We start from the raw sequence: 13,537 nt of genomic DNA, 5'->3' as shown, positions 1-13,537 counted from the left end.
AACCTAAAAGTATAAGAGCAATGCTCCATTAACGTATACTGTCTGTATATACTATATAGTATTATTATGGACAATAACTTACTGGTAATAAAAATAAGGATATATTATGTTTGAAAATGTGAAAAAGAAAAAAAAAAAAAGTAAAATAGACGTACCGTCCAATAAATGAACAATCTTGGCTTGTTGTCCTTGTAAAACACCTCGCACACCTAAATAGTTAAATTAACAAAATTATTTACTATATTAGCCTCATGTATTTGATTTAAATTAGCGGTTTAGGAAAAGAATAATAATAAAAAACAAAAAATTATTCTAAACCTGCCAGCCGACTTCAATCGTGTTGAGATCTTTTGTCTCACAGTCTCCCGAAGTTATCCACATTTGGGCAAGACTCAACTCGCCACTGTTTTCAACGACCGGTTCCCACACGTTGATCGTAGCTATGGTCCCATACAGCTTCTCTAGGCGATCTGTAGCCACCGTTGCATACTATTATTTACAACCAAAAAGATACCACAGTTAATAAAGTTATAAACCGCTGATTTCTTAAACATTTACTACTGTTTTATAATATTTGTAAACTAAACAAACTTCTAATCATTGATCTTGATTAGACATTGATAAACAAAAAAACATTGATCTTGATTCCAAAATTCAATAAGAAAAAAAATCAGGCCCGGCCCAGTTAAATATTAGGATATTCTTTAATCTAAGCTACGTGCATACAGGCCCAGTAATATACAATATGAAAACTAACATACATGATATGGAAAACCCTTCGGCCGATAAGGCCAGAAACAGAAACTTTTGAAATAAAGTTTCGTTTGACCATTATAAACTATAAAGAAAAAAGTATGGACTAAAACGTATATTTTCTTGAATCTACACCGTTTAAAACGTGTAACTAGTACAGTAAAATAGTATATAATTAACCGTTTTACGTACCTCGTGTTGGTAACTACGGTTAATCGTGCCCGTTTGGGGTTTCGCCCGATGATCCAAAGCGGTAACGATTTGCACTGGTATAGTATCTACGGGGCACTTCACTTTGCTGACGTGAGCCTCGTATGTTGGCCATTCACTTTTTGCCCTAGTTCCAGTCAGCGACTTCTGTAACAAAAAAAAACTAAAATTTTTAAGTAACACAGAAATTAAATTATAAATGATAATCAACACATACTACAACAAATAATATAAAGTTTCTAAAAACGTAATAAACAAACCTGTATTGTGTGGTTTTTTAGAAGAGGATGGGAAAAAGCCGGTTGGTCATGTATGCCGATGCAATAGTGAGACTCATCTGAAGCCTGTAAAATTATATTTCAAAAATATAAAACATATTAGTATATTTTTATCACAAAAAAAAAATCAGCAAAAAAAAAAGAAAAAGATATATAAAACTATTATCAGGTATGGATATATCGATTTTCGTGTGAAATAAAAACTAGTAAAAGAAATGTTTCACGTAACTATTTTATTTCGCTTTTTTTTTTTTGGATTAATGCAACAATGACGGAATGTTAGATCTAAGAATATATATATTGATATTAGGATATTCTCCAATATGATGTATGTTAGTTTTCATATTGTATATTATTGGGCCTGTATGTACGTAGCTTAGAGTAGACTCTCACTCTCTAGTATTTATACCTATACCTAATTAATAAATTATTAATACAGGATATACACCTAAGATCTCTAGATACGTACGTGGTATGAGAGCATTAAAAAAACCCTAAATTTTCTGTTTGCGCCTTGATCTTTATTTGATCTGATTCTCGGCGAGACTTGCTGCTTGTTTTAGTATACTTCTCTTTATTCATTACAATTTTGATTCTTCGTTACTCATCATGACTGGAATTGAAGATTCTGGTTCTGCTACAACCAAATCCAGTCATGATAATAAGATGAAGAGGATACATCCATCAGATCTGGTGATTCCGGTGGATCGAATGGGAGGAGAGTACTCCAAGCAAAGTGTTCATCACTCGACAATAAAAGAGTAAGCGTTCAGTATCTGGTTGGTTTTCTCGCCGGTGCTACAGGTGACTGGCGGAAATAGAGAGAGAAGAGTAAGATCTCACCAAAAACCATGGTGGAAGCAGAGTAAAGAGATCTCTTCGGTTCACCAACGGAATGAGAGAGTGAAGAGGAAGGTCTCACCAAAAACCATGGTGGAAGCAAAATAAAGAAAGGAATGTGAATCATAGTTTTCGGACTAACAGATCCGTAAGAGTGGAAGAAAAAAGGCCAATCAAAAAGAGATAAGAGTCGCCGGAAGAAACTCATTTTTTTAAGATGAGCGGCTATATTTGGGTTTACTTTTTGGTCTTGAAAAAAGATTTTATAAAGAATGAAAATTTTTGAAAAATGTTAAAGAGTTTTTACCTGCGTCGTCTGCGTGATGATGAGCATGATTCATCCACCAAATATCTCCCCCCTTCATTCTTTGGATCCGGTTCTGAAAGAGATTAGGAAGAAGAAGATTGAGAAAGAGACTGAAAAAGAAGAAGAAGATCTGAAAGAGAACGAGAAGAGATAAGTTTTGTAAAAGAGGAAGCTCGGTCTCTCTCTCTCTCTTACCATATTTGGGCGCCAGATTCCCTAGTTTAAACAAAAAGACTCCAATCAGTTTAGGGCAAAAAAATAGACATGTATGTATAGGTTCAAGTAGAGATAATTTTTAATATTTTTTTGTTCTGAGGAAAACTATGCAACGTCTATTTACAAAATAAACGAAAATAACTACATCTACTTGAAAATCAACGAATCATTTCTTGGTTGTGTAGTTATAATTCCCTGTCATTGAGTTTTTTTTTTTTTTTTTTTTTCCTGAGTTGACGAAACAAGAAATCCATGCGAAGAAGACCTGAAACAGTGTGGGATCGCATTATGTACAAAATAAAGAATGGTTTTTGAAATTCGTGACATTCATATCATAAATATACCAAAGACGACAAACTCAAAGTCTTGGCATATTCGAAAATAGAAAGAAACGCGTCTCTCTCTCTCTCTCTCTCTCTATTCACTATTTTCTGGCCATTTAAATGGGAACTATGGATTAGGTAGGGAGCTTTTAATTATATGGGACACAGTAGAAAATTAGCACTTCATTAGCCACCAAAATACATTAATATCTAATTAGGATCCTCAAATTTACAAGTATCACATTGTTAACAATGATATACTTATATGTATGTACCTCTTAATTAAGTATAGTATTTACTAATATACATCACCTTACGGATCTAGCTACCCATCAAAATCCAATGATGTATATATATAATTTATTTTCAAAATCCAATAATGTATAGGTGACTAGGTTGGAGAAGTCTGTTAAATACTGAGAGTATAAAGGGCAGATTTTATATCGATCTATTTGTATTGCTTGATGTCTAGCTTCATGATCTGCAATAATGTTACTTTTTTATTTTGCAAATATTTTCATTTATTTTGTCAGAAATATCGTTGTCTTCCGCAACATAAAATCACAAACTACATTTGATCCACGTAAGAGATAAACTAGAGGTTTTTTTTTTTTTTTGCAATTCTTATACTAAATTTGGTCCACGTTGTAATTAATCATGTTCACTTAACTAAATACTAAGATTTGATCTACAACATAAACTTAAAACTTAAAATAAAGATAATTATAGATATGATGTGTGCTTACGTAATTACGGATCTGATTGGTCGTTTAATAAATTAAACTACAATATTAGTCGCATAATAATTCGCTCAATCATCGTCAGGTTACTAGCTAATGAAAAGGAATCACTCTTTTTATTATGACCATAACAAAAATGGATTTAGTTTTAAAAAAAAAATTACACTCGTTTTGAGCTGGTTTGACTTTAGATTTTTAATCAACAGAGGGCGCAAAAGAAGAGGACAAAATGAATGATTAGCTTGGGTTTTATCACAATTTGACGACAAGTCTCTCTTCTTCTCTTGTAAAGTACAACTCGAGTTATAGACAGAGGTGGTGCGTCACCTCAGGTGACGTGGCGTCAAATGTCCGCAGAGCGAAGAAGACCCTGCGTGATAATAAGTGTTTTTTTTGGGAAAAATGGTATGACCCATTTATTGGGTTTTTTTCTTTTTGGATAAAAAAGCTTGTGGGCATATGTTTAATGGATATTTATAGAATTAGACACTTCGTCGAGTGAAACTTTAAAATAGAATACTTTTGTCCATACTTGCCTGTTTAGGCTGAAGAAGGGAATATATATTTTTACCCTTGTTCTTATTAAGTTTTATTCCAGTTTTGAATCTTTAAATAAACTAAAGTATTATTGGATCTGCGATACAGCGCGAAAGAATATTTATAGATATATAAAACTCATAATAAATTAGATATATGCTACATTTTTATTTTGCTATAATACTGTTGATTATGGTAAACTTTATATTTTTGTAAAGAATTTGGATAAAATAGTAATATTAAATAAAAAAGAATATAATAAATAGTAATATAATGAGTTTTGATATAACAAAAAGAAATAAAACTGAAAAAAATTGAGCACCACAAAGAATATTTGTGGATACTATGATCCATAACAGATTGAAGAGTCTCATATTCTTGTAAACTATATATTTTTCCATAATAATCTGGAAAAAGAATAATAGAGATAGTTAATTAATACTTCCTCTGTTTAACAATGTGTCATTTTATAAAAAAATTGGGGGTGTTATTCTATATTTTTAATGTGCTTTTTTGTGCTATTTAATGTTACATTTTTTGTATCCCTAAATTTAAAGCCTTTTTCATTGAATTTAAATCATTAACCACTTATTAAATAGAAACAAACATGTATAATTTCATATTTTTTTTAATTTGTATGAAATGTGTCAAAATAACTTTTATTGTGAAATATAAGAAGTAACTTTTTTATATGATAAATCTGTTGGCTTGGTTCTAACATATATATGCATTTTATATTATTTGATTTAGGATACATAATTAAACTCGTCTTGAAAGAGTAAGCACATACAAAATTTTAAAATTGTAAGCTGGTATGCTTTGTATAGATTTCTTAACTATGGTTTCACTATTTCTAATTTTCTCCTTCTTTTGAGATTTAGATATATTTTGTTTTCTAAGTTTTTTTGTTAAGATTTTAGGAATTGGGTGAGAAGTGTGTATTGAATTTGGTCCACAATATGATTAAAGATATCCACTAAAACTTTTTATAGGATAAATCTTTTGGCTCTAATGTATGCATTTCATATTATTTATTTATGATATGTAATTAAACTCATCCTGAAAAACTAGACACACAAAATTTTAAAATTCTAAGCTGGTACCTATAGTTTTTAGGAAAAAAGTCAAAAAATACCTTATTTATATTTTATTTTGATCTTTAATATTTGATTTTTTAGATTTGAAGAAAAGTAATTTGATATTTAAATAACTGCTAAATTCAAATCCGTTCTTAACCGTCGCTTAACGTACGTCACAGATCACTTAACAGCTATTAAAATATAAGCATGCATGGTTGTATCCGTATATATAATATACTGGGACACAATATACTGAATAAGTTGACGTGGTCTGGCGGTAATTTGTGTTCCGCGTCCGGTTCGATGTCACCCTCCTACACCTTTAGAATTTTTGTTTTTATATTTAATTAAAGGCAAAATCGTAATTAAGTAATCGCAACCCTAATCTCCATTAGAAATGCCCGACTAAAACCAAAACGTTTAAATCCATCCAAGTTTAACTGGTTTTCTCGAGATTTGCTTGCCCTTACCGAAGGTAATATTGACAACGGAAAATATGAGCACATCACAAATTTTCCTTATTTCTTTCACCTAGTTTAGAACATTTTTACAATTTACTTCACCTATCTATACTACCTAAACGGTGGTAAAAAATAACGAGTTAATATAATACTCTACTATACCCGGTTCTCTATGCTGTTCAATAAAAGATGAGGGTGACGGCATAGGTTCCTGGCGATAGCTCAGACCAAGCAGACGAAGACATGGAAGGTCTCCCCCGTATGGCAAGACTGTACTCTTTGATTACGATTTCAAATGTAGGAACATCCATTTACTTCTTGCACAACTTTATCCAAAGGTATGTCTATATAATTGCAAAGTATATTGGTAACGCAAAACATGAGCAAATCACAAAATTCTTTTACCTATGGCAATCATCCCCCTCCAAGTGTGAACCTATTTATATTTTTATTATATTTTTAAATACTTTACGTAACAAGCTTACGATCCACTCATTTCCATTCAAATCTAATAATGTAATCTTTTTGTGTGATGTGGTTATTCCATATTAGCATATTAACACTAAAATCATACTAAACATAAGATCAACTCAAAACTCTCAAAACAAATAATATAAATCGTAAAGTCAAGCAGCTAGTTAGCCAAAAAAAATTAATTATACACATTGTACACATATATACGTGTTAGAGAAGAAATAATGGTATTTTGAACCAAAGGTAGTAAACACACTTTAAAAACATGTCTTTGTTAGATTATAAATTTACAAATTATAAACGTTGGGTTTTTTTCTTTTTGAATTAAATACTTGTGGCCATATGTTTAATACTTAATAGAGTTAATCAGTGTTAATTAATAACGTTTTATAGGATAAATCTGTTGGTTCTAATGTATGCATTTCATATTATTTGATTTAGGATACATAACTAAACTCGTCTCGAAAAACTAGGCACATACAAAATTTTAAACTGGTACCTATAGTTTTTACTTTTTAGGAAAAAAGCCCAAAAATATCTCATTTGTTTTTTTTTGGATGTTTAATACTTAGTCTTTTTAGATTAGATGAAAAATACTTCATGTAAAATTATCTTTGACTTAAAGTTATTTGATAATTAAATGATTGCTAAATTCAAATCCGCTCTTAACCGTCTGTCACAGATCACTTAACATCTGTTAAAATATAATCACGCGTCTTTGTACCGTTTATAAGTTGGAAACAGTACAAGTTGTAAAATATAATACTCGGAAACAGTGTATTGAATAAGTTGACCTGGTCCGTTGGTAATTTGTGTTCAATTAACCTTAAGGACGCCGGTTCGATGTCACCCTCCTACACCTTTAGATTTTTTTTCTTCTTTTTATCTAATTAAAGGCAAAATCGTAATCAAGTAATCGCAACCCTAACCTCCATTACACGTGACCGACTAAAACCAAAGCATTTAAATCCATCCATTACAAGTTTAACTGGTTATCTTGAGATTTGCTTGCTCTTACCGCGGTTTTGAATTTAGCAATAATTTAAATATTAAATAGTTTTAAGCCAAAGATAATTAGATGAGATATTTTTTTCCAACCTAAAAATCAGGTGTTTAACATCCAAATAAGAAATAAATGAGATATTTTTTTGGCATTTTTTGCCTACAGTTTTTGAATTTTGTTTGTTTTCTAAGTTTTTTGTTAAAATTTTAGGAAATTTGTGAGAAGTGCATATATAATTTGGTCCACAATATGATTAAAGATGTTCACTAAAACTAAAATACTTACATTGTGAAGAACACCACCATGAACTAATATATGGTATATATTTGTTATGTTTTTGATTGGTAGCATTAATTAGGTGGAGGTGGTTAGAGATAATTGGGCACAAACCATTTTTGTTAACCATAGTCTATAGATATTAGATACGTTTAAAGATATCAAATTTTTAAATCAAATACTGAATTTTATATATATATCAAATACTATACATTTAACATTTTTTATATATACCAAAGTTTGTACTTATCCAATTTCATTATATTCATTATTTTCTAAATATTTTTTACCTTATTTGTGTATTGAGTTTCAATATTAATGAAAAATTGAAAATGATAAATGGAATTAATAGAAACTAATACACAAACAAGGTAAAAAAATCTTTAGAAATAATGAAAATGATGAAATTGGATAAGTAAAAACTTTGGAATATATATATATATATATATATATGTTTATGTTAAGTAAAGTACATCATAAGTTTATGTTAAAAAGAATTGGATAAAGAAGATATGAAAGAATGCAATGACAATAAAGATGGAATATACTAGATCATACATGGAGTATATACTAATAATGATCTGATCAATAATGTGCTAATTAAATCATCTATACTAACTAGTGTAACACTTGATTATAAATAAATAATTTGCTAACTCCTAAGTATTATTATACTAATGGGTTTTGCTTTTGGATGGCTCACCAAACGGCGACGTTTAGACTGCCTATATATAGTGGAATGAATCCACCAGCTCTCTTCTCTTCTAGATAGATTCCTTCCTTCTCTCTCTCTCTCTCTCTCTCTCTCTCTCTCTCTCCTTTGATTTTTTTCACTCTTCCTTCTCTCTTCTCTCTATCCCTTGTGTGTCGGTGATCAGATCTCGCGCCGACGAAAACGTGCGACTAAAGCAATGCTCTTGTTGTTCGCACTGTGCTTTCATCAATTCCTCCATTCATCTTAAAAAGCTGCTGTTGTTGTGTTTGTTTGATTACGGTTGGTTTTTTGTTTTCTCTGTTTCCGTGGTGGGTGGGGGGCGTGAAATTGAGAGGTGAATGAGAAATTCGCCTGCGATTCTGTCTCTGTCGGTGGAGGATTGCCGGAGGAGCAGAACCAGGTCTGATTCTAGCTTCGCGATTTCGTGGTCCAGTGGTCGATGGGGCCAATGCGGCTGATCTGATTCAAACAATTCCAGATCGAATCTGATTTCTAGGGCTTTTTAATTCCGGGTTTTTCAATTGTGCTTGTTTCAATTGAGTCATGATGCAGCAAGATCATCGTAAGAAGGTGAAAACATTTATTAAAAAGCTCTCTTTTTTTTTTTTTTTTTTTGCCAAATTATTTGAATCCAATACTATTATCTGTGTCCGTGAGATATATTGTTTATGTGTGTTTCGGTTAATCTTGTTTTTGTGTGTTTTGTAAGTTTTAATCCTTTTGCCGTTTTTAGGGGCAAATTCTGATTTTCTGTTATATGAGCTGAGATGAAGAAACGTTACAAGTGTCAATCTAACAACGCATAATAACATGATGATCTGTTTGTCTATACAATAACAAAAACGGCACATTATGATCTGTTGTCTATAACAGCCCTTCTTCAGCAACATTTATCCCCTTTTTTTTTTTTCTTCTTCTTTTTGCCTTTGAACAACCAACAACGAAAAAGCTTGCTTTGAACTCAAAAACCTTCAATCTCTTATAACCCTAAAAGGCACTAGTCTTCTTCTTTAACCACAATTTCTTCGTTCTGTTATCTGTTGTGTTCCTAATCATGTTTGACCTGTTATTGTCTGAATCTTTTTGTTTCACTTTTTACTTGTTCGTTCCTTTTCTTCACTATGCTGCTCTTCATCAACTTAAATGTTTTTTTGATGTATTGTTTTGTGGCTCAATTGATTTGTTTATTCGTGCGTGCTAGTTTCGTCCCGTCAGTTTATAATGTTTTTTTCTGACTTGAGATTGCTATTTTTGTAACAGAATAATCTGGAGATGGAGTTCTTCTCTGACTATGGCGATGCCAACAGATTTAAAATTCAAGAAGTTATTGGTAAAGGAAGTTATGGAGTTGTTTGCTCTGCCATTGACACCCTTACCGGTGAGAAAGTGGCTATCAAGAAGATACATGATATTTTTGAGCATATATCTGATGCTGCTAGGATTCTGCGCGAGATCAAACTGCTCAGGCTTCTAAGGCATCCAGATATCGTTGAAATTAAGCACATTATGCTTCCTCCTTCCCGAAGAGAATTTAAAGATATTTATGTTGTTTTCGAGCTCATGGAATCTGATCTTCATCAAGTTATCAAAGCCAATGATGATTTGACTAGAGAGCATTACCAGTTTTTCCTCTATCAGTTATTGCGCGCACTCAAGTACATTCACACAGGTAGTCCATTTTTCTTTTTTTGGCCACTATTTATTCAGTATCTGATTATAGTGTATGTCAGATTTGCGTTTACTTCCTACTCTACTATTTCATACATTGATGCATTGGATTTGATTTATGCGCTTTCCTAATGTTTGCCTTTTGAATTCTGGTCCTGTCAATATATCTGAACTTTAACTCTGCTGGAGACTTTTATCTGTTGTTCTATGATATCTTATGTACTTGTTTTTTTGCAGCTAATGTCTACCACCGAGACCTGAAACCAAAGAACATATTGGCAAATGCAAATTGTAAACTTAAGATTTGCGATTTTGGACTGGCAAGGGTTGCGTTCAATGATACTCCCACAACAATCTTTTGGACGGTATGTTGCATAAGAGCTTTCTTCTCTTCCACTGAAGATGTTCTAAATATGAATGAATACATTGCAGGACCTGATATTCTTCAACCTTATTTTCTATCAAATTTACAGGACTATGTTGCTACAAGATGGTATAGAGCGCCAGAGCTTTGTGGATCTTTTTACTCTAAGGTGTGTCATCTGTTCTCTCTAAATAACAATCATCTTTTATATGGCGTATTACTGGGAGATAAATTTTTATGTATTTGGCTTTGTAGTATACACCCGCAATTGACATCTGGAGTATAGGCTGCATTTTTGCGGAGGTATTGATGGGAAAACCACTTTTCCCTGGAAAGAATGTGGTACACCAGCTGGATCTAATGACTGATCTGCTAGGGACACCTTCCCTGGACACCATCTCGCGGGTATTGATCTTCTTGTAAACAGAATGCTTTGAGCTTATACAACTCTTATGCAAGAACAAAAGATGAATACTCTGCATTTATGATATTATACAGGTAAGGAATGAAAAGGCAAGGAGATACTTAACAAGCATGAGGAAAAAGCCACCCATTCCGTTTGCTCAGAAATTTCCAAATGCGGATCCTTTGTCTCTAAAGTTGTTGGAGAAGCTTCTTGCTTTTGATCCAAAAGACCGGCCAACAGCTGAAGAGGTGCTTTTCAACTTCTGTATTACATAATCATGTCAAATCTACAAGTATCAGCTTCCCATTTTTTTGTCGTTTTAAGAAGATTGTATCATGCATATGTGTGGTCTATTGGAGTTACCCTCTAAACTTCTCTTGTCCTTGTATTTGCATCAGGCACTTGCTGACCCATATTTCAAGGGATTAGCAAAAGTGGAAAGGGAGCCTTCATGTCAGCCCATCACAAAGATGGAATTTGAGTTTGAGAGAAGAAAGGTCACTAAAGACGATATCAGAGAGTTAATTTCTAGGGAGATACTTGAATACCATCCTCAACTGCTTAAAGATCACATGAACGGTGCTGATAAAGCCAGTTTCCTCTACCCAAGGTTGTAATATTTGTTGATTATATTCTTTAACAAGCATTATGTCACACCCTATCACTGACATTGATGTATATTATGCAGTGCTGTTGATCAATTTAGAAGACAATTTGCGCATCTTGAAGAAAACAGTGGTAAATCAGGCCCTGTGGCGCCTCTAGAAAGGAAACATGCCTCTCTTCCCCGGTAAATCCTCTGTTTCTGACTTGTTATGCTAGTTGTATATAAATATCAATTGACATGAAAAGGATAAAAAAAGATGAAATCATGAAACCATGACTATCTGTGTTGAACACTAGTTTTTATGAGGATCATGTCAACTTCGATATATAGACTTCTTTAGTTAGTATTGTTGCCGTAAGAAAGAATATGTCCTTACTGACTCTGTGTTTGTATCATTTCAGATCAACGGTCATACACTCAACCACAGTAGCGAGAGGAGGACAACCAAACCTTATGAATAACACAAACACATTGAATTCTGAAACTACTCAAAACATTCCTCTAAATCATGCAACATTACAAGCAACTCAAAGAAACCTCTCAGGTACTTTTTAATCACTCATCCTGAATCCAACATAAATGTTTCCAAACCGAACTCTATAAACCGTAAAACATCTCTATATACGCAGCCGCCAAACCAAACACATTCATGGGTCCTGTCGCACCTTTCGACAATGGCAGAATCAGCAGAGATGCTTATGACCCAAGATCATTCATCCGGAGTACCAATCCCCCCTTTGCACAACAGTCTGCTGCAACAGTCTCCATGGGAAAGCAGCAAGAGAGAAGAGCAACTATGGAGTCTGAGAAGCAGGCAAGACATATACCTCAGTATAATAGATACGCACCAGATGTAGCCATCAACATAGATAACAACCCGTTTATCATGGCTCGAACGGGAATGAACAAAGCCGAAAACATCAGCGACCGGATTATAATCGACACAAATCTGTTACAGGCAACCGCCGGAATAGGAGTTGCAGCAGCGGCTGCAGCTGCTGCGCCTGGTGGTTCTGCTCACCGGAAAGTTGGAGCAGTTCGGTATGGTATGTCGAAGATGTACTAGTCCCCACCTAAGCGGGAGCTTTGATCACACGAAACATCGTATGTTTCAACGTCTATCATAAAAGAAAATTCTCTGATACAAAACCAAACCATATGAGAAAAAATGTTTTTTATTTATTAATGTTAATCCTTTTTTTTTTTTTCTAAATGCGACAGATAAATAAACGGATGTTATATTCTGGCATATAAAATGGACAAGAAAGGTTCTGAGCTTTTCAAGTTTAAAAGAACCGCTGGCTAGAGAGGATCAGGGTGGATGCGCATGATGATGATGGTTTTCATGGCACATCCGAACGCATGTGGTGGTGGGAACCCATATCACATTCACAGGCGCCACTTTGTTCTTCCAATGTCAGTAGAAACAGAAAGCGGTATTGTCACTTGATCAAAACTTTTTTAACCAAACGATTTGTGTATATGTTTTTGTGTAAACAGTTGAGTTCGCCTATTTTTCATTTTGATCATGTTCCATCTTATACTGCACTTCTTAATCTCCAGAGCACTACAGTAACACTCTTTCTATGTACTACGTTTTGAAACGTGGATATATTTGATATATTTTGATGATAACTATATATGATTGATGACGGTAGTAAAATACTTATAAAACATTTAAATTATTATTAAGGAAAAAGTTAAATTTCAAATACACAATTTTTTTAAATATAAAAATCAGTTGTGTAATAAAATCAAATCTGATAAAAAAAATCATGAATTTAACTCGACATCCCAGCGAGGCGAATTAAATTGATGACCTCACATATCTTAAACCATTTCTTTGACCACCAGAAAAACAAAACAATTTTATCATCATGAATTTAACTCGTTTTCATATTTAATTGATCACTACCACCTATGTTTTCGTGTTTTTTATTCAATGTTTTCTTATTTTTCATATTCTTTCTTGTTATTTGTATTGTCAAATTTTGTGGTAATCGTCAGTCATCATTATTTTTACCGTCTGGTTCTTCGCTATACTCTTTTTGTTCTTCTCCTCGTCAATTTCTTCACATTCTTCCACTAAAAAATATTTTTTTAGACTACCACACAACTTATTAATCCATCAAACTCCAAGAACAAAATGATTTCTTTTCTCATAAAAATAAAAAATAAGATAAGTTTGAACCTTTAAAAAGTTTCAATATTTATAATATTTTAAAATTTTAAAATTATAATATTTAAAAAAATTTAAAAGCTAAGAACTTTAAAAAGTTT

At 32.7% G+C, this 13,537-nt stretch overlaps 2 protein-coding genes across 2 annotated transcripts in view; one reads left to right on the top strand and one right to left on the bottom strand.

The window, feature by feature from the left end:
* LOC104699414 overlaps positions 1 to 2,208 on the bottom strand; it is a 4,346-nt gene extending 2,138 nt beyond the window's left edge. Inside the window, exons 1-5 of the mRNA XM_010414721.1 lie at positions 2,092 to 2,208; positions 1,224 to 1,307; positions 946 to 1,110; positions 319 to 489; positions 156 to 209 (exon numbers count right to left, since the gene is read on the bottom strand). Of these exons, the coding sequence (XP_010413023.1) occupies positions 156 to 209; positions 319 to 489; positions 946 to 1,110; positions 1,224 to 1,307; positions 2,092 to 2,208 (591 nt within the window). The remainder of the gene's footprint in view (positions 1 to 155; positions 210 to 318; positions 490 to 945; positions 1,111 to 1,223; positions 1,308 to 2,091) is intronic.
* On the top strand, positions 8,280 to 12,813 carry LOC104793217 (mitogen-activated protein kinase 20-like). Its single transcript, XM_010519533.1, has 11 exons — positions 8,280 to 8,782; positions 9,473 to 9,881; positions 10,118 to 10,245; positions 10,354 to 10,413; positions 10,500 to 10,649; positions 10,743 to 10,898; positions 11,049 to 11,260; positions 11,339 to 11,440; positions 11,659 to 11,801; positions 11,887 to 12,361; positions 12,479 to 12,813. Exons 1-10 carry the CDS (start codon positions 8,756 to 8,758, stop codon positions 12,321 to 12,323), a joined length of 1,824 nt encoding a protein of 607 aa, XP_010517835.1. The 5' UTR covers positions 8,280 to 8,755; the 3' UTR covers positions 12,324 to 12,361; positions 12,479 to 12,813.

Source organism: Camelina sativa, chromosome 6 (assembly GCF_000633955.1).
Source record: "Camelina sativa cultivar DH55 chromosome 6, Cs, whole genome shotgun sequence".
Lineage (NCBI taxonomy): Eukaryota > Viridiplantae > Streptophyta > Magnoliopsida > Brassicales > Brassicaceae > Camelina > Camelina sativa.
Note: the sequence above shows the minus strand (reverse complement) of the source record. Positions and strands in the feature narration are given on the sequence as shown.